The sequence below is a fragment of the Peromyscus eremicus genome, chromosome 11 (assembly GCF_949786415.1).
Source record: "Peromyscus eremicus chromosome 11, PerEre_H2_v1, whole genome shotgun sequence".
NCBI classification, from domain to species: Eukaryota; Metazoa; Chordata; class Mammalia; order Rodentia; family Cricetidae; genus Peromyscus; species Peromyscus eremicus.
The window spans coordinates 29,342,964-29,363,640 of record NC_081427.1 but is presented as its reverse complement, the minus strand read 5'-3'; the positions used below and the strand labels follow the sequence as shown (position 1 = coordinate 29,363,640).

Here is a 20,677-nt window from a genome sequence, read left to right as displayed (position 1 = left end):
AGTTCCAGGAAAGGCGCAAAGCTACACAGAGAAACCCTGTCTTGAAAAACCAAAAAATAAAAAATAAAAATAATAAATCATACATATTTAAATGGATAATATCCAGAGTGTGTGTGTGTGTGTGTTTTTTAATTCTACATCTCAAAAACAAAACAACACAACTTAAAACTGGGCAAAGGTTTGGGGTGTTGCTCGGTGGCAGAGAACTTATGTTGTATATATATAAAACCTTGGTTCAAGACTCAGAATCATTAACATTAATGAATGAATGAATAAATGAATGAATGAATGAATGAATGAATGAAACTGAGGCAAAAGACTTGAATAGGACATTTCTCCAAAGATAACAAAATGGCCAATAAGCTCATAAAAAGAAAAAAATGCAATACTGGTAATGACTCAAAAACCACAAACCTAGCTAGGTGTAATGGCATATGCCTTTTATCCCAGCTCTCCCAAGGCAGAGACAAGTGCATCTCTGAGTTCCCGGGAAGCCTGGTCTATATACTGAGTTCTGGGCAAGCTGTGACTGTACAATTAGACCCTGTGTCAAAAAAAAACAAACAACAAATCTGAGATGGCTCAGTGAAAAAGCACTTAATGCACACACCTGACGTCCTGGATTTGAACCCCTAGAACCATGTCAAAAGAAGAAGGAAGCAGGGAGAGATGGCTCTGCAGGTAAAAAGCACTTACTGCTCTTACAGAGGACCCAAGTTTGTTTCCCAGGACCCAAATACAGTAGCCCACAATAACCTTTAACTCCATCTTCAGAGGATCCAACACCCTCTTCTGGCCTCTTCAAGCATCTACACTCAGGTGCACATGCACCCCACACAGATACGCATGCATACACAACTATAAATTAAAAATGAATGATGCATCTGTAATTCCGGCACTCCTACAATGAGATGGGAGGTGAAGACAGGAGAACTGCCTGGAGGCTCTCAGGAAACTGGCCTAGAGTGCGCTGCACAGGAGAAACAAAAGAGATCCTGCCTTAACACAGTAGAACAAGAGAAATGACTACTGAATCTTGTCCTCAGACCTCCACAAACATACCATGGCACATATATCATTCTCCTCAACACACACACACACACACACACACACACACACACACACACACACACATATCTATGTGTGAAAGGGTATGTGCACACGAATGTAGGTGCCCTGGAGATCAGAGATCACCTAGAGCTCAAGTTACAGGAAGTTGTGACCTACCTAATGTGAGTGTTGGAAACTGAACTTGGGTCCTCTAGAAGAACATTACCCACTCTTAAATGATGATCCATCTCTCTAGCCAACACAAACAAACTTTTGAAAAATACATATCAAGGGGGCTGGAGAAATGGCTCAGAGGTTAAGAGCACTGACTGCTCTTCCAGAGGTCTTGAGTTCAATTCCCTGCACCCACATGGTGGCTCACAACCATCTGTAATGAGATCTGGCGCCCTCTCCTGTATACACAATAAATAAATAAATAAATAAATGAATGAATGAATGAATGAATGAATGAATGAATGAATAAATAAATAAATAAATAAATAAATAAATAAATAAATAAATAAAGCATGTCAAAATACAAATAGCTATCATGTGGGAAGCAAATGAAGTCCTAAGTGAATGTGTACTGTTGACATGACAATCCATGTCAAGGATGCCAATGCCTCAGACCCATAGGAATGGCAAAGGGTTCCCCTGAGCTGAGAACAGTTGAATTTCAGCCAGAACTGGTATGTATGTGCAAACATAGCAACAGCAGCTTCCTCATGCCAGATGACTGCAGCCGGAGACTGTACTCCTACAGAGACTCCCCACCAAGAAGCACCTCTCATCTGTTCCACACAGAACAAGTACACTGACTTCCCGGGCTGCTGCAGGTACACGTCTACCTGAGCACACAGCCCAGCCGATCCCTGTGCCTGCCATTTCTTCAGTCCCTACCACTGGTCAACCCAAAGCAGGGCAGGTCACAGCAATATCACCTCGAACTGCTAAAAGTGTGTATTCTCAGCCACTCTGAAATGTATTCCATAACTTCTCAGATGGAACAAAGATTGCATAAAGGTGCCATGGATTTCCATGCTCTGCTTCTCCTGCTGCCACAGATTTTTTGGCTGAGACAATATGCCCTACCATCTTACCCTAGCTTTCTATTCCAAACAAAGTACTTCCAGACATTTAAAACCTTTGTAGTTAAAGTACATCAACAAAGTGACGAGAACCAGACACACTGGAAGGAACAAATCAATCACATTCCGAAACCATACAGAGTGCACACCTATAATCCAGCACTCGGGAAGCTGAAGCTGCAGGATCTCAAGTTCAAGACCTCCTGCCTGAGCAACACAGAAGTCCTGTTTGTTCCTCACCACCATCACCAAAAGAAGAAAGGAGGATGGGGAGACAGAGAGCCCACGGAATTAAGTATTTATGGGGCTGCCAAAATGGCTCAGCAGGTAAAGGCACTTGCCATCAAGCTTGATGACCTGAACCCCAAGACCAACATGGAAGAAGAAAATCAACTCTGCAAGTTGTCCTCTGCTATAGAGCACATGTGGGTACACAGTAATGTATGTGTGCACACAATAAATAAACATAAATGTAATAAGAGAGAAAACATTTTCAAATCATGTATTTGATATGAGACTTATGCCCACATATATAAAGAACCCTTATAGTTCAACAATAAAAAGATTACTAACTAAAGAATAAGCAAAATATCTGAATACCATATTTCTCTAAAAAAGATAGTACAATGATCAGTAATAGTATGAAAAGATGTTCAGCACCATGTTTCAGCAGAAAAATTAAAATCAAAACCAAACTAGAATAGTACTTTGCACATACTGAAATGGTTAAAATAAGGAAGACTAATTAATAAGCAGTGGCAAGGACGTGGATCAGCTGAACCTCTACTGACCACTGGGAAATACTAAGTGACTAAAGCCACTTTGGAAAAGAAATTCACAGCTCCTCAAAGTGTTACAAACATAATTACCATTTGCCATGCAATCTCGCTTGAAGACACACTTCTCTCGAAAAGAAAATACAGACCCATACAAAAACTTGTGGATATAAAATGCTAAGAACAGCATTACCCAAAGTAGCCAACAAAATTTAAACAAGAAAATGTCTATCAAATGATGAATGGAGAAATGGGGCTCATTAGGTAATGGAATATTCTGTGGGAATTAAAAACTAATCAAGTATTGATTCTTGCTACATCACAGATGAGCATGAAAACACGAGGCTAGGCAAAAGACGCCACAAGAAAGATCACACGCTGGAGGATTCATTCCTACGAGAGCAGACGTCCAGACAGGGACATCTGTGGACACGGAAAGCAGACAAGCGGCTCCTCGAGACTGACCGTAGGGTTGGGGAGGATAAGGAATAAAAGCTAAAGATCGTAGAGTTACCTTTGAGGGTATAAAAATGCTTTAGAACAAGATAATGAAGGGCTGGAGAGATGGCTCAGTGCTTAAGAGCACATGCTGCTCTTCCAGAGGATCCGAGTTCAGTTCCAGCACCTATGTCAGGTTCTTCCCAACTGCCCCGTAACTCCAGCTTCAGGAAATCTGACACCCCTGCAGCCACATGTACATACTCACACCCAAATACACACACACATACACGTATTTTAAAATAATAATCACTTTAATTAAAACATTTTAAAGAAGAAAATAACAGATGTGAAGATTATACAGTCCACTGGATATACTAAATACTACCAGATAAATATACCTGAAAATAGCAAATTTTAGGATATATGGACTAGATTTCAACAACCCTGCTATTAAAATATAAAGGAGAAAAATAACAAACCAGATGTATCACAAGGGAGGAGCCATTCCACTCTGCTTTTGAGAAGGAAAGATTTTTGCAGGGGGAAAAAAAATGTTCTCCATTCATAGGGAGAAAAAAAAAAAAACCTAGATTGTAAAAAGGGAAGTCTGTCTTGATGAAGGAGGTAGGTCTGCCACAATGTTCCTTACAAGGGTCACCACTCACACAGGCTGCCACACCAACAGCATTGTGCTAAGTATTGGCCAGGATTCAGACACAAGGAAAAGCTTGTTAGAAAAGTCACAGTCATAGGCTGTTTCCAGCTTGTATGGCATGGGGCATGAGGTAAGGGGAAGAGGGGGTTATGGGTAACCCTCAGAGGCTGAAAGGGGACAAGCAGTGAGGTTAATTAAGCACATGAGTATGGGCACATTCCCTAAATCTGAAACCTAACACACCTTTTAACTACTAGGTGTCCATGGAAAGTTACTTAATACTTTTCAGTATGCTTCGTCATCTGTCAAAAGGACTTCACAGAAAGACTGGGTAGTTAGTTCGTTTCTGCACTTGGAACTTTGTTGCGCCAAGAAAGCATTCCTTGTGGGTCCTATAGGTGTCTGGACTGGAACGTACGTTTACTTCTGGATGATATAGGAAACAAGAGGAGAGCTGGACATGGTGGCCCATGCCTAGAGTCCCAGCACTCGGAAGGCTGAAGCCGCAGAAATGACTGCAGGGCAGGGAGCCGCTGAGATGGCTTAGCTGGTAAAGGCATCTGCCATAAGCGTGACAACCTAAGTTTGCTCCCTGGGACCCACATGGTGAAGGGAGAGAACTGACTCCCTGGCAAGTTGTCCTCTGTCATCCACACGTACACCATGGCGTATGCATGCCTACACACATACACACAAAATATTTAAATAAATTAAGTGTGAAAAATAATTAAAGACTGTAAGGTAATTTTCAGTGACATAGAAACTCTGAGGCTGGCCTGAGACTATCTCTAAAATGAAGAAAAACAGTGAGGATGCTGTCAGGAAGCAGAGGCAAGCAGATCTCTGTGAGTCCGAGGCCAGTCTAATCTACTGTTCAATTCCAGCCAGGGCTATCTAAAAGAAGAAAAACAAAAGTGGAAATTATAGAGATACAACACTTTAGCTTGCCAATTAATGGCTTACTTCTTGAAGCATTAACTTTTATGATAGTGAAAAGCAAGACTGTGCCAATAATTTCTTCATTTAATGAAAAAGAAATCGATTCTTGTCTACAAAGTGTGCCACATATTGTGAACTACAAAAGAACATCCACTCCCAGATCGGCACAGAATCAGCAAATTAACAGCTGCCTGGAGGCCACAGGAGTCATGCTGCTGGCCTCGTTCTTGTGTCAAATTGTCTGACAATCAGCTGCACTCCTGGCAGCAAACAGAGTGAACAAATGTCCTTTCAGACAGGGATCAAGGTCTGGAGACTGGAAAAGTGAGTTCTATCGGAACGGCTTTGATACACGTGTGCTAGTCTGTCAGTTTAGAACTTTAGAAATACAAAACCAGAAGGAGAAAGGTGGTTCAGTCAGTAAAGCGACTGCCAGGCAACCACGCGGATCTGAGTTCAAGTTCCCAGCACCCACACTTTAACTACACAAAAAGCCGGGCAAAGTGCTGTGTGCCTATGACTCCAACACTGGGGAGATGGGTAGGGGCTCCCAGGGCCTCCTGGCTGCCTGAGGTAACCGAATCCATGCAAGTCTTCTCATTTACACACACAGACATTGGGGCAAAAGATCAAAGCAGTCTTCTACTTGACTTTCAAACACTGTGCTTACACCTACTGAACTGAAAAGGTGATGGGCCAGTTTCTATGGCCGTTTCCTTCACCATTCTGAGAAGTGTATGAGATCATCATGTGATTTCAGTCCTTTAACTACAGCCACTAGTTGAAAAGATCAATTCATAACCCAACTAAAACAACTGAGCTTGAGCAACAGGGACGACTTTTGTTACACTGAATTCATTGCTGAAAGAAAGAGGAGAAGGAGCCGCTGCTGCCATCACCACCTACATAACCTGCAACACCAACATTTGGGAGGCTGAGGCAGGAGGATCACAAATTCAATGCCAACCTTGGCTAAATACTGAGATTCTGATTCCCCACACCCAAAAGAAGTTTTAAGGTAAAATGAAACGTAAGTAAACAGCCAAGAGATGAAGTGTATGCAGGAAGAGAGAAGAACTAGAACAGGAAAAGACGGAATAAAAGATGACGAGAAAGGACTCTACAACTTTACAGAAGGGTGATGGGAGGAAATGTTCCTGGCTGGGAAAGGTTCAGAGACAGTGTTAGGCCTGACACAGAAGGAGAGACGAGACAGTTTTCTGAGTACAGAAGGTAAGGCGCCCAGTGGGAAGAAATGGTAGGATACAAACAAGATGCTCATGGCAGTTTTTCACGATTATAAGAGAAGTCAGCACTATGAGATGCAGAGACAGGAGGACCGCTGGGGACTGCTGCCTGTCAGCCCAGCTCCAGACTCAGGGAGAGACGGTCTCAAGGAATAAAGTGGAGGGTAACAGAGCAGGGCACACAATGTCCTCCTCTGGCCTGTGCAGCATATACACAGGTGTATACACCAGCCACCACACACACACCAGCATTTAAAACAAGGAAGAGGGGAAGGGGAAGGGAAAGAGAAAGGAAAGAAAGGGTCCTCACTAGCATCATCCATTCACATAGCAGGTCACAAGAGGTTTGTGGAACAAAATAAAAACCACTGCACGGAAGCAGAAAGGACTTGAGTGGATAAGAAAACTCTGCCTGACACTGAGAGTTGAGAACGGCCAAAGCCTTTACAAGACATCCTGCCAGTGTGCGATTATAAGGGTCCTTAGTGTCTCTAAAGCAAACTGAGAATAGATCAATCAGATCTGCCTTGATTCAATGAAATGCCCAGAGAGAAAAGTGATCACTAGCAAGAAGAGCCATTCTTTCATTTCATTCAAAGGTATTTCTTTAGGGCCTACTTGATGCCAGGCACCCCTATAGCCACTGGAGACACAGCAGTACAGAGACAAGGTGAATGCCCTCCCAGAAGGTTCATTCTGGGCAGGAGAGACAATGAACCAACAGTGAAGGACGTCAGATAACAGTAGCACTGTAAAGCAGTGAGAAGAGCAGAGGCTGGAGGAGCCACTTTGATATAAAGTAGCAAGAGACTAGAATGTAAGCAAAGATCCAAGGAAGACAAGGGGCCACCAAAAGCTTCAGGCATCGGGCCACGTTCAGGAGGGATAAAAGCAAGGGCTCTGCATGGAGCACGCTAGTTGATCTAAGGAAAAGCAGGAAGAACAGTGTAGCCAGAGAGACATGAACAAGACAGGACGTTAAAGGGAATAGAGTGTAAAAATCGGTGGAAAGCAAGTCAAGTAAGACCTCAGAGGCCGAGGCAAGGAACCTGGACTATTTATCAAATGATAGGAGGAACTGGAGGGCTTAGAGTGGGTCGTGACAAGACTGGATTTATATGTTTGTTTGTGTGATCAGAGGAATAGGTATTATTTGACCTTACAAAAAAACCCATAAATTATAAAGTGCCTGAATGTAGAATTCCTGCGAGCAATCCTTATCCTATATATGAATCTGCTAACTAAAAAACTTTAAGATGAAATTTAAAACTGTGTGCTTTAATTAAAAGTAATCGTTCCAGCATTTATCTGAATCTACAACTCACTTGTGCCAATTTGTAGGTGGTATTACTTACTTATCAACAATCTCAGGCTAGGCATGATGGTGCACACCTGTAATCCTAGCACATGGGAGGCAAAGGCAGGCAATTCACAAGTTCATGGCCAGACTTGGCTTTAAAAAAAGGGGGGAAAAATCTTTTCCCTTCCACTATAAACAGAAGACAGTTGGAAATGGAAATGGATTCTTGCCAAAATGTCTCTACTTCCCCCTAGTGCCCATTTCAGAGAATGAGGCCTTCACATGAGCATAGTGGAATCACGCTAAGGACCCTGGAAAGCTTCTAGCATCCTCTGCTGACAGAACTCTGCAGGTGTAACCTTTTTTTTAATATTAATTCTCCTTTGATGTTAAGTCATTAAGCTTTCTCACACTGTCTTAAAACAGCTCTTCAAAGTCACCTTCAAATTAAATTGATCCAATACAATGGAAATGACAAAATCGGCAAGATGAGTCAGGAGGTAAAGACATCTGCCACCTCAGGACCAAACCCAATCCCACATGGTTGTCCCGAGAACTGACTCTTGAACACTGTCCTCTAACTTCCACATGCATTTGCACACACATACACACAAATAAATGAAATTATTTTTGTTTTAAACAAGAGGATAGCAGTGACAAAGGTCAGCATTTTTGTATTATAGATAGTGACCCTTACACTGTTTCCATGAACTGTTTCCTTACTGTATCACCTCATCAAAACTTAATGAGAACATTCACCACCTGGATTCTCTACTCCTTCCCTGTGCATGAGGAAGGAGACTGACTGATACAGGTGATTCACAATGACCAAGTCCAAGGGAATGGAAGACAGAAGACAGAAAAACACAGTGGTGGCCCAAACTTGGACTCAACCGCAGAACGTGCCAGCCAGAGAGTCAGACAAAGTTCATGGAAAACAGGTGTTCACGGCTAAAAAGTCACTGCTACAGTTAGCCTTTAGTTACAGTCATAAAATTCAGACCGGCCATTTTCTGTAGTAACGTGAGACAGCATAGCAATGAAAAAGGAGGACAATGAAAACCTCAATAACTCCAAAGCCACCATTTAATTTCTCATTATAACTTTCACCTTGTAAAAAACAGGAGTATGTACAAACAGGAATTGTTTTTAAAAAATGATTTTTCAACTCTTTTCTTTGACAATTCCCAACTGAATTGTTGTTTATTCAGTTCCAATAAAAGTAAAAATAACCCAAAAAACAAAAAAAAATAAAAATAAATCCTCAAAATTCTACTTGAATGAACAAATTTACTACCCTCCAGATAAGTAAAACTGAACAAAGAATGAGTAAAAAAGCAAGTTCATTACTAAAAGAAATTAATATATTAACATTTCTAATCGATTAGCTTAAACAGTAACACTAAACACAAATGGCAGCTAATTACTAACAGGAAATGCGCATATTAAAAAGGGCTGGAGATGACACTCAGTTGGCAGGGCACTTGCCCAACATGTCCAATAAGGCTGTCAGGTCCAAAGAAAACTCCAATTCCCCAAACTCTAAGAGGCAGTCCAAAACCTCAGAAATAGGCTCAACCTGGACCACAGGAGGATTGCTGGCTGTCAGATAAAAGCCAGCATTCCTTAGGTTCCTATCTACCAAGAGGAGTCATTTCCCTCACCTCTGACAGAAGGACATGTGGCTACCTGTGGTGCCCATTAGCATATCAAAGCTCATGCTGGCCTCCAGATGCCTCTGGATTCTCCTCCTCTCTTGTTTTTATCTGCAATAAAAACCTTCCCCTTAACCACACCATAGAGTGGTCATGTCGTCAGTTTACACAGAGGCTGAGTTCAATCTCCAGCATTGCAAAACAATAGAAAGCCAACTACTGGGGTTCAAAGTGGTGACTGTCAAATTACAGAGGTGGATGAGGAAGGAGCTTTTTAAAGTTCCAGGGCAGTGTGAGCACTACTGCAAGACATTGACAGAAAAGAAAAAAGGCAATGTAATCACAGTTGGTATTGAAGTTTATACATCCTAACTAGTATATATGCTCTGGCACTTTTCTTTCCAGCTCTAGCCATCAGAAATTCATTTTACAAAGTGCTGTGTAGGGTAGCACTCAATCATTAACCACTACACACTGTGTATATTTAGAAAAGGCAGAGATCCTGATTCCGACAGAAACAGGTTTACTTACATTCCTATGCTCTTAGTTCCATTCTCTATCTCTACGTCCATTTGGATTCATGATTTAAAAAAAAAATAATAATAGAATGTCATAAAATTAACATTTTTATTGTACAAACAAAAAACATTCAATTCCATGTAACAAATTCTCTCTTTCTCTCTACACAATACTTGCTATTCATAAATCACTGTACCAGAAGCACTGGGAGTTTTTAAAAACTATTAGACTTTACCAGAAAGTACTTATATTTGAGTTCATTACATGTAACTGCAATCGGGAGACAGAAGAAGTAAGTACACAAATAACGATTTAACAAGGGAAACAAGTTAAGTTTGCCACAGCAAGCTGCACTAAGCCTGGGAAACAGCACATGCAGCTGTATTAGGAAAAGTGGTATAGAGAAGATCACACTTGAAATGGTCCTATGTCTTAGGGTTAATACTGCTGTGACTAAACACACACCAGAACCGAAAGCACGTGGAAGGAAAGGTTTATTTGGTTTACACTTCATCATCATCAAAGAAAGTCAGCACAGGAACTCAGAAAGGGCAGAAACCTGGAGGAAGGAGCTGATGCAGAAGGCATGGATGAACGCTGGTACCAATTTCTATTCTAATTTGTTGTGGAATAATCTTTTTGTACACTGTGAAGATGTGTCTTTGCCAAGGCGCCTTCTGATTGGTTTAATAAAAAGCTAAATGGCCATTAGCTAGGCAGGAGGTATAGGCAGGAAAGCCAGAGAGAGAGAACTCTGGAGAAAAAAAGGGAGGAATCACAAGCAGACGGAGAGAGAAGATGAACATGCCATGTTCAAAAAGTTACTGCCACATGGCAGAGGGTAGATAAGAAATATGGGTTAATTTAAAATGTAAGAGTTAGCTAGTAACAAGCCTGAGTTAACAGCTGAGCATTTTTAATTAATAAGTCTCTAAGTGGAAATGTGGGAGCAGTTGCCGAGACACAGAGAAACTCCACCTAAACTAGTTAGAGTTACTATTGCTATGATGAAACACATGACCAAAAGCAAGTTGGGGAGGAAAGGGTTTATTTGGCTTACACTTCCAAATCTTAGTCCATCATTGAAGGAAGTTGGGACAGGAACTCAAGCAGGGTAGTAACCTGGAGGCAGGAGCTGATACAGAAGCCATGAAGGGGTGCTGCTTACTGGCTTGCTCCCCAAGGCTTGCTCAGCATACTTTCTAATAGAACCCAGGACCACCAGCTCAGGGATGGAAAGACCCACAATGGGCTGGGCTCTCCACCATCAATCACTAATTGAGAAAATGCCCACAGGCTTGCCTAAAGCTCAATTTTATGGAGGTATTTTCTAAAGCGAAGCTCCCTCCGCTCTGATGACTCTATCTTCTGTTAAGTTGACAGAAAACTAGCCAGCGCACCCAAAGGTGAGTCACAATGTTAATCAACAGAAACCAGAGGACGGAAAAGGAGCACTGAGGGTTTAATTAGGATCAGCTGAAACCAGCAGATTCCTTTGTCACAGAGATTTAATAGACAAAAGAGAGTTAGTGAAGTCTGATTCACCTGTCATTCAAGGCTTCTATTTTAGCCTATTCTGTTGGGGACTAAGTTGCTTACTAGTTGTAGAAACAATAGGGGTAGCACAAAACCTCCTTTTAAAACCGTTGATCAAATCCCGTCGAGGGAAGTAGTTTACTGCTGCAACTTGTCTCACCACAGTGCCCCTTTCCCTAAGGAAGCATTTAACATGCCCTTTCTCTGTTGAGACCTCTTACTGGACATTCTTCTGTAAAACAAACAACAAATCAAAGCAATCTCTGCCTTCAATTCCCAAAGAAGCATTTCAATGATTCTGCAAATGAAATGGACACATATCTAGTTAAGCTTAACTAAGATCTTTGCTGAAGCTAGTTTTCTGGAGTGTTCCTTAATTCAATGACTTGCAAAGACTGCACTTCATTTCTAAAGAAAATAAGCAAACAGCAAACCAGAAAGACAAGAGAATTCACATTAAACTCGCATATGCTGGTATAGGAACCAAATCCTAAGAGTCTGACAATTGCATTAGAAACCACCATCTTTGGTTTCTGTATTTTTTAAGACAGAGTCTCACTATTTCACTCAAGCTTGTCTCAAACTCATGGCCCCACTAATGCGCGCGCGCACACACACACACACACACACGCACACGCGCACACGCACACGCACACGCACACGCACACGCACACGCACACCCCGAGTCACTCCAGATCAAATCCATGGTAGGCAACCTCTCTAACAACTGAGCCAACCCAGCCACCTTTTCACTCATTTTTGGTGCTGAATAACTCCATTGTTTTGTGTATACATTATAACAAACTGTCTTTTGTTCCCTCGGAAAAAGTAGCTTATGTTCAAAATACATGAATAACATCAAATAAGTATGCTACAGAGAGAGACATATATAGAGAGTATACATCACAAAAAACTGTTAACAATGACTACAATCTTAAAATCCAAAGCGAAGATCCGCAACTATGATAGCCAAGAATCAGCACTAAATACAGGCATATGCTTGGGGATAGCTACTTTACCCACTATCATCCATCCTTTGTATGAGAAGCGTTAAATTTACGTGAGTCTTGACTAAATAAATGCTACATTTCTCAACTGGTAGAGGTCAGGCTCAAAATAAGTAGCCTTCTTTATCTCTTCTGTCTTCCTGCTGACAGATCTACAAAAATGATGACTACAGCTTGAATATCCATCTTGAAGCTCCAATAATAATGGCAGAATTGAAAAGAAAAAAAAGTAATTATCTGTGATATACTGGACCTGCAAACTGACTTACTGTCTGATTCATGGGGAGAGAGAAAGAGATTGCTCTCTTTGCTTAGCATTTTCTGCCACTGGCAGCCAAGACAACAATGTCCTAAGGAGTAGACTGGGCTGGCTACTTGCCACAGACAGGCTTCCAGGAATGGGATGTAAAATAGTGACGTGAAATACCATGGGTGGCCCGGTGTGAGGAGCAATCTACCATCTAACGGCCAGACAGAAGTAAGCAGCTAAGTAAGTTGGGCTAACTAGTTCATGTCTGTGGAGAAAATAGAGAAATGTTCACTGACTATTCAGTGGTCCTTATTTTAGGTATTTTCCTTCATATTCAAACACATCAAATGCTAAATTTACTAATGTTGGATGTGATTTGTTTTATAACAGGATCTCTGAAGGTAGGAAGATCAGTTTAGTCAGCCCCTTTGGTTTAAGGTAAACTAATATCAATTAATAATCTCACTTCAATGTAGCATTCATGTCAGCTTTGTTTGATGAGCAGAAATGTCTAGAAGAGCAAACATTACATGCAAGTTAACATTTCAATCCTAATTTTAAAGAGAATTTCTATACAGCATCTTTTTGTTGTTTTGGTTTTTTTGGTGTGTGTGTGTGTGTGTGTTTTAGAGATGGGGTCTTACTATATATATAACCCTATGTGGTCTGGAACTCAATGGACTTAAAACTCCTGATCTTCCTGCCTTTAGCTCCCAAGTACTGGGACTATAAGAGGGCAGAGAGGTCATCAAAGCCCTTGGAACTGGAGCTACGGATGGTTGTGAGACACCATGTGAGTGCTGGAAATCAAATCCAGGTCCTCTGGGAGAACATCAAGTGTTCCTAACAGCTCGGCCATCTCTTCCGCCCCTAAATAATCCTTTTTTTAAAGGGGAGAGGGTGTCAATGATGGCAAAAAATTTGATGCCACCCCTACCCTGCTGCCTCCACCCAGCAAGGGTAAAGCTCGGTTCTCCATATTCTGTATTAATTGTATTTTCCATAGTTTTACTTTTCTCTTCATTCTTCCCAGTTGATGCTTTCTTACACCACTGTATCAAATCATTTGGAAGTAGGTAAGATATAAAACTATTCAGCAGTACCTACATTCATATTCAGTGTCGTCCCAGTTTCTCTTTTCATCTGTTCCATGAAAAGTACACGTTCTTTGAAGTTGGCTGCTTTTCTATATAATGTAATAGTGCTCTGAAAATTTCTGAGCAACAACAAACCTAAATTACTTTCAGACATCCCCAGATGAAGTGCTGCCACTGTACTGCCTTGCTCTCCTCTCCTAGGCAATGAGTACTACTGTTTGTGGCATGACTTGTGCTATGGAGTGTTTAATCCTGCAGCCTTGAGAATGCACTGACCTAGATGATCCCACAGCAACCAGTCCAGCTAAGAGGCTAAAACAGGTGTCTAAACAAGAGAAACAACATTTGAGTTTGATCTTAGATGTGTTGAATTTAGAATATAGAGCATAGAGCTTCTGTTTCATGAGTAGTCAGAAGTTGGACCGTAATCTAGGCTGCACAATACCCACTCACTAGCTGCCGGGAGTGAACAGAAGTTATGAGTGCAAAAAGATGCAAGAAGCTACCCAAGACCAAGTGATAAGTAGTCAAGGAGAGGTCCTTAAGAAAATGGCCATGACTAGATTAAGGCAAAGAAATATGAAGTAGTTGCAGAAATGTAAATACTACTGGAGATGATCTGTTTTATCTCCTATGTGTCCCCCATAACTAGAAAATGCCTGACTGATAGCAGGAGTTTGATAAATACATCTCCTGAATAAACAGTCCAGGGACAGGCAGCAAACCAAGCGCTCAAGGAAAGAAAGGAAGAGTTTCCAGGCACAGGCCAACGGTGCCCCACAGGAAGGAAGAGTTTCCAGGCACAGGCCAACGGTGCCCCACAGAAAGGAAGAGTTTCCAGGCACACACCAACGGTGCTCCACAGAAAGGAAGAGTTTCCAGGCACAGGCCAACTGTGCCCCACAGGAAGGAAGAGTTTCCAGGCACACACCAACGGTGCCCCACAGAAAGGGAAAGTTTCCAGGCACACACCAACGGTGCCCCACAGAAAGAAAGAGTTTCCAGGCACACACCAACGGTGCCCCACAGAAAGGGAAAGTTTCCAGGCACACACCAACGGTGCCCCACAGAAAGAAAGAGTTTCCAGGCACACACCAACGGTGCCCCACAGAAAGGAAGAGTTTCCAGGCACAGGCCAACTGTGCTCCACAGGAAGGAAGAGTTTCCAGGCACAGGCCAACAGCAGTGGTAGAATGAGATCTGAGAAAAGATCTTGGAATTTAGACTTTTTTTTCTTTTTAATTCTGTTTGGTTTTGTTATTGGTTTGCATTGATATAGCCTTCGCTGGCCTAACATGCCCTATGTAGGCCAAACTCAAAGCAATCCTCTTGCCTAAGCTTCCGGAGTGCTGAAATCACAGGTGTGTACCACCACATCAAACTGGGTTTGCATAATTAGAGTGTCACTGCTCTCTGAGAGGAGTCTCAGTGACAACGGCAGAAGCTGACAGCACAGACCTCAAGATGAACAGTGACGTGGGATGAGTTAGTACTTCTGAAACATCGATAACAGAAAAGATGATCAGAGAGGAGCTTGCAACAAAAGTGGATTATAAAAATATTTTAGCATATTCATAAGCTTAGGACAAAAGAGTAAATAAAGAGGAAAGGCTGGGGAAAAAAGGAAAAGAGGATACAAAAGGTTGATGTTATAAATGTAAATATGAGAGAGACAAAAATAAGAACTCAAAGGCACTTACAGAATGCTCAAGCAAATGGAACATCTGATACATCCTAAATTGTAAAAATGCAGACAGCATCTTGGTAAAACAATTTCTTATAGTTTTGCTGATTATTACCTTAAAACAGTTTCCTGAAAGAACTAAACTGCGCTTCTAAACCAATAAGTACAACAATCTAGACTCCAAGTACAAATGGACAAGATAAAATTACTTCTAAGGCCAGAAATAATTTGAATTCAATGTTGTAATACATGTCAATGACTGCTACGCAAATTATCTGTAACATATATATGAAATCATCCATCTATATCCCACAGTAATATCCATGCTTAGGAGATAGTCAGAAGAAACCCTTTGCCTATAGCTCCATTTCCGTTGTTATCTGACCTAAGAAGCTGTCAACATCCCACACATTGGAATTAACGTGAGAATACAGGAAAGTTACATACTCACTTAGAACCTTAAACACACCATGAAGTTTCCACTCATCAAGTATGAAACTATATCATCGGAAAACGGGAAGCCTTCATTTGAAAGTAACATAATTTCTGGGGATCTAAGAAGGCCACTGCAAGGTTACATCCCATTTCAAAATCTTCAAGCTAAATGGTCATCCACCGTAACAGCCCTAACCTTTCAGAGATTCTGTGCTAAGAATCAAAAGGAGAAAGAAGGAAATAAAACTGATATAAGGAATCCCCCAATCCCATTCTGTCTTCTCTGAAGGTTTCAGTTATGTCTCTAATGACACTAACGCACTTTGCATTACCATCAAGGGTCACTTTTAAAATCCACTTGTCATGCATCACTAACAGCCTTGCCTTGACTGCCACATCATTTTATACATTTGTAAAAAACTATGAACAGCTTAAGCTTACAAATGGACTTCTGAAGCCCTTAACTTAGCCACACTCTGACTTTCAGCACAGCTACAATTTGGCTTTACTCACACATCAGTTCCAGGTCAAAGCCTGCTCTTCCTTATGAAGTTTCGGTGCTGGACAGGCTGATCTTCCCCCTAATCTAGTGCCTTTGCTGCTTCCAATCACTCTGGCTAGACTCAAACTTACCCCTGACCATGGCCCTAAAAAATGTAACCAGATACAAGGCTCAATCAAACTCTGTTCCCGCTGACAGCATTTCTTCATGCTTTCTGGATCTTTTTCTAATCAGCTTCATCTTTCACTAGCATAAAAACGTAGCCCTACATGGTGATCACGTGACATTTTACCACCATATATGTACTTTCATGCTATAGCACATGTGTGTGTGTCTATAATATCCTTCGTCCTTCTCTTCTCAGCCTTGCAGACTTCTAATGGTCAGCTCAGTTAGTCATAATAAGATACCAGACTGGGAAACTTAAACAACAGAAATGTATATTCTCATAGTTCTTGGTGCTGGACGGTTATAATCAAGGGGATAGCAAATCTGGTTTCTGGATGACCTGCTACATCCTCAACAGCTATTCTTTTTGGTCTTGGGAGGAAGGTAAAGAAAAGTAAGCATACATTATCTAGAGTCTCACATTCTTTTGTTCTCTTACTCTGTTGGCTAGGTCTTACTATGAAACCCAGGATAGTCCTGAACTTGTGATTCTTCCGACTCAACTTCTTAAGGACTAGGATTACAGGCCTGCACCATCCCACCCAGCTTTGATGTCTCTTCATAGAAGAACATTATTTCTATGGACTCTTTTGATCCATTTTAACCTGAATTACTTCCTTAAAACCTCACTTCCAAATATAGCCACCCCAGAGGTGGGGCTTCAACATAAGAATTCTGACCAGATACATTCAATCCACTACCAAACCCACTCTCACATGTCACAGTACTCCATAACTTAGCACCTCTTCATCTTGGTTCCACAGAAGTTTGTGTTTCTATAGCACTTTATGGCTTAGATATTTGCTATGGGTTTTGACTGCCTATATATGCTTAAAAAGAAAATAATAGATGAGGGTACTACATATGTTCAACAGATCAAATCTGTTCACTTGTATTATTCAAACCTGTCCTTTTTACTAATGTCCTAACAATATCTGAATTTATCATTATGATTGTACATTTGTCAATTTCCCCTTGTAATTCTGTGTTTACCTGACACAAATGGAAATACCTCAGATGCTCAAAGTATTAGGGACTGTCAATTTTTCCTAAAGACCAAAATGTCCCTTTTACCATTAAGTGATGTCACTCTTACCACTAATTGTAATGACTACTTTTTATTTGATGTCAATTTTCTGACATTAATCATCTAACTTGCTCAGTACGTTTCTGCTTTATTCTGTACTTCTTTACTTTTAGCCTTTCAGTGTAACTATATTTTAGATACACTACCAATAATATAATAGAATCACAAAGTATTTTTCACTTCTGTAATTCTGAGAATCTGGGGGTTATATGTCAAGTTTAATCTGTTTACATCTACTGTGACTACTGACACATTTGTATTTAGACCTATCATCTTATCCTGTAATAACTATTTATGAAAATCTACATTTTTCTCCCTTTCTGCTTTTTATTGGAATCACTAAATGTTCTTGAATGACATATCAGGAGATTTATGCTGCAAATGACACAGGTAAGATGATGACATATTTTCAGGAGAAAACTTGAAAACAGTAATAAAGTCAACTAAGGGCTCTGTGGTAAAAGGCCTGCCTAGCATACAAATGACCCTGGGTTCAATCTTTATCACCACAAAATGAAATAAATTTATAACTAAAGATAAATCTGCTTTTAAAAACTATTTTTATACCTACTTATTTGTGTGTTATATGTCTCTGTGCATGTAGAGGTCAGAGGGCAACTTTCAGAGTCAGTTCTGTCCTTTCTACCATGTGGTCCTAGGGTGGAACTTGACTCACCAGGCTTGGAGGTAGGCCCCTTTACCAGCTAAGATATAGTCCTTGTCCGAGTCTGATTTTTATAATCCCCATGTGGTGGCTACTCCACTCATGATTAGCAATTTAGCAGGAAACTGTTCTCTATACTACTTTAAAGATGTAACTCCTCCGAATTCTTATATAACCTCAGAATACTTACTTCCTCTTCTCCTTCATCCTCTAATTCATCATCATCATCATCATCTTCTTCTCCTTCTTCCCCAAGAGGTGGAGGTAAAGGGCCCAGGATATCTTCATCCATGGTATTAACTGGTTCTCCTACCGTTTTGGGGGGTAAAGGAGGGCCAATTAACTCATCATCAGAAGAGTCAGAACTGTCTTCACTGTCACTGCTGCTTGTGTCCCTGAAAACACAGAAACAGACACTCTTTGCTTCTGCTGCAGACCCTTTGCCTCTCTCCCCAGGGTATCTCTGGAGACAGCACTAAGCTCTCAGGAAATCCTACCTCTCCTTATAATCGGTAAGTTTTTCAATACGTCCACATTTGCAGTTCAAACACTAAATCAATAAATGTAGTATTCAAATATTACTTTATCTTGCCTGGCATGGTTGTTCACACCTTTAATCCCAGCACTCAAAAAGCAAAGACAGTTAGATCTCTAAATTTAAGGCCAGCCCAGTCTACATGGAGAGTTCTAGTTTCAGGCCAGCCAGGGTTTCAGAGTAAGACTCTGTATAAAAATAAATAAATAAATAAACAAAACAAAAAAAACCTTCCTCTACTTCTCTTACTCAATCACTATCCCTTAGAGCTTCATGAAGTCATTATCACCCATAAAAAGACAGGAGAACAGAATTCAGAAGAAAACTACAAAAAACTAACTTGTGAAACCATTGAGCTAACCAATGCCTCTATTAACTGCACTTAAACCAATCACTGTCACCAAAGGAGCAAATAAAGCCTTCCATGTGAGGAAACTAGCATTACTCTAGAACTTTGGGGCACAAATCCTAAAACACAAAATATTTTCCAATGCTAATGCAAGAGTTACACATTGTTAACTTAAAGCACTAAATACAGCCTTGCTCTCTCATTCTCACTAAGGTCTCTATCAAGTATCTACAGGCATTCTGAAGTCCACAAGCCATCCAATACACTTATATTTCACCCCCAAAGAGCTGAGCAGCCCTAATTGTATAAATCTTTCAAATATCTCAAAAGATTAAAGTATCACTGACTTCTCTCTCTCGTAAGCTCCATGAAAGCAGACATTCCTATTTTGTCCATTGCTCTTCATTGGGCAACTAAATGATGTTTGATATACAAAAGTCACTCCATAGCTACTTGAGGGAAAAATGGAATTTTTTTTTAATCTAGGTTTAATACTCTAAGGAATACAGTCTAACACACATGTCATCCTTACATAAAGAGCTAGCAACTCTCCAAAAAAGATGTAATATGCAGTGACATCACTGTAGCCTTTTACTAACTGGACAGGGTTAAGACAGTTCACCATGAGGGTCTTTGCTCTGTGGCTCGTCATACGGCTTGTCACCTCCTCAGAGGCTTCAGAGCACACCTTTCTACCAGTCACTATTAACCTACTTTATTTTGTTTATCTTTATTATATAATGTTGAATTACTGTGTTTGATCAGCTAATTAGTTGTTCAGGACTGTTATCTACTTCCTTAGTGCTCCTACTCCAATATGAACATAGTGAGAACAGAGTTCTGACTTGCTAACTGCTATAACCCACTGCCTAGGAGTGTTTACCATGGAGGATGTTCAATAAATAACAAATAACAGCTGAATAACTTTATACTCAGTCATGCACACTGTCCTAAAGTCCAATTTTCCAGCTATATAAGAAGTCACAGACTTTTTAATGCAAGATTATCAGGCCATTGAGAACATTAAACTAAAATGCTGATCCTTAGCAGCTATGGTAAGTTAACTATGTTAACTAGTTCAAAAGTAAGCATTAAACTGGGAACTAAGCTGATCCATGTTAATTTCATGGTTCATTATCTATGCCTAATACTCCCATAAAATCTGTATGGAATGCATTAGCTCCTAATTCCATTTCTGGCTTTTTACTTCTAATATTCCCAAGCCAAAAAAATTTTTTTTAATTTAACATATTTTCAGTATTCTGAAAAATAAAGTCCATGAAATTATGTTCAAAAACGTCGCTGATAGAAAGAAAAATACAATCCATGTTGAAAGTATCCCTTGATTCAGTGTGGTGCCAAAGCAGGAACTGGAGACTGAAAAACAGTATACACTGGGTAGTAAACAGCTAAGAGTCAAGTCCTCTCCTCTGTTTTCCCAGCAGACTGTTTACAAGACATGTGTAACTGAAAACTAAATGATGCCTACAATCCAATTTTAATTTAGGAAGTAAATTCTTAAGCAATACTCACTACTTTTACTGTGAATTTCTTAGAAGAAAGGCAAATGACCAAACAGCTTCTATCTTACAAATCAGAAGGTAAGTACATGACATTTCTCTGCTAACTGAAGTGATATTCCATTGGATTAATGATACCTGTCTTTCATGTCCATAAAATGCTTCTTCTTGTT

At 40.5% G+C, this 20,677-nt stretch overlaps 1 protein-coding gene across 2 annotated transcripts in view; it reads right to left on the bottom strand.

Annotated features, from left to right (window-relative positions):
* Wdr70 (WD repeat domain 70) overlaps positions 1–20,677 on the bottom strand; it is a 230,936-nt gene that overhangs the window by 189,338 nt on the left and 20,921 nt on the right. The window contains exon 5 of one of the 2 annotated variants that reach the window (XM_059276768.1): positions 18,291–18,495. In XM_059276768.1, coding sequence (XP_059132751.1) covers positions 18,291–18,495 — 205 coding nt within the window. The remainder of the gene's footprint in view (positions 1–18,290; positions 18,496–20,677) is intronic. The other variant, XM_059276769.1, reaches the window with a different exon arrangement.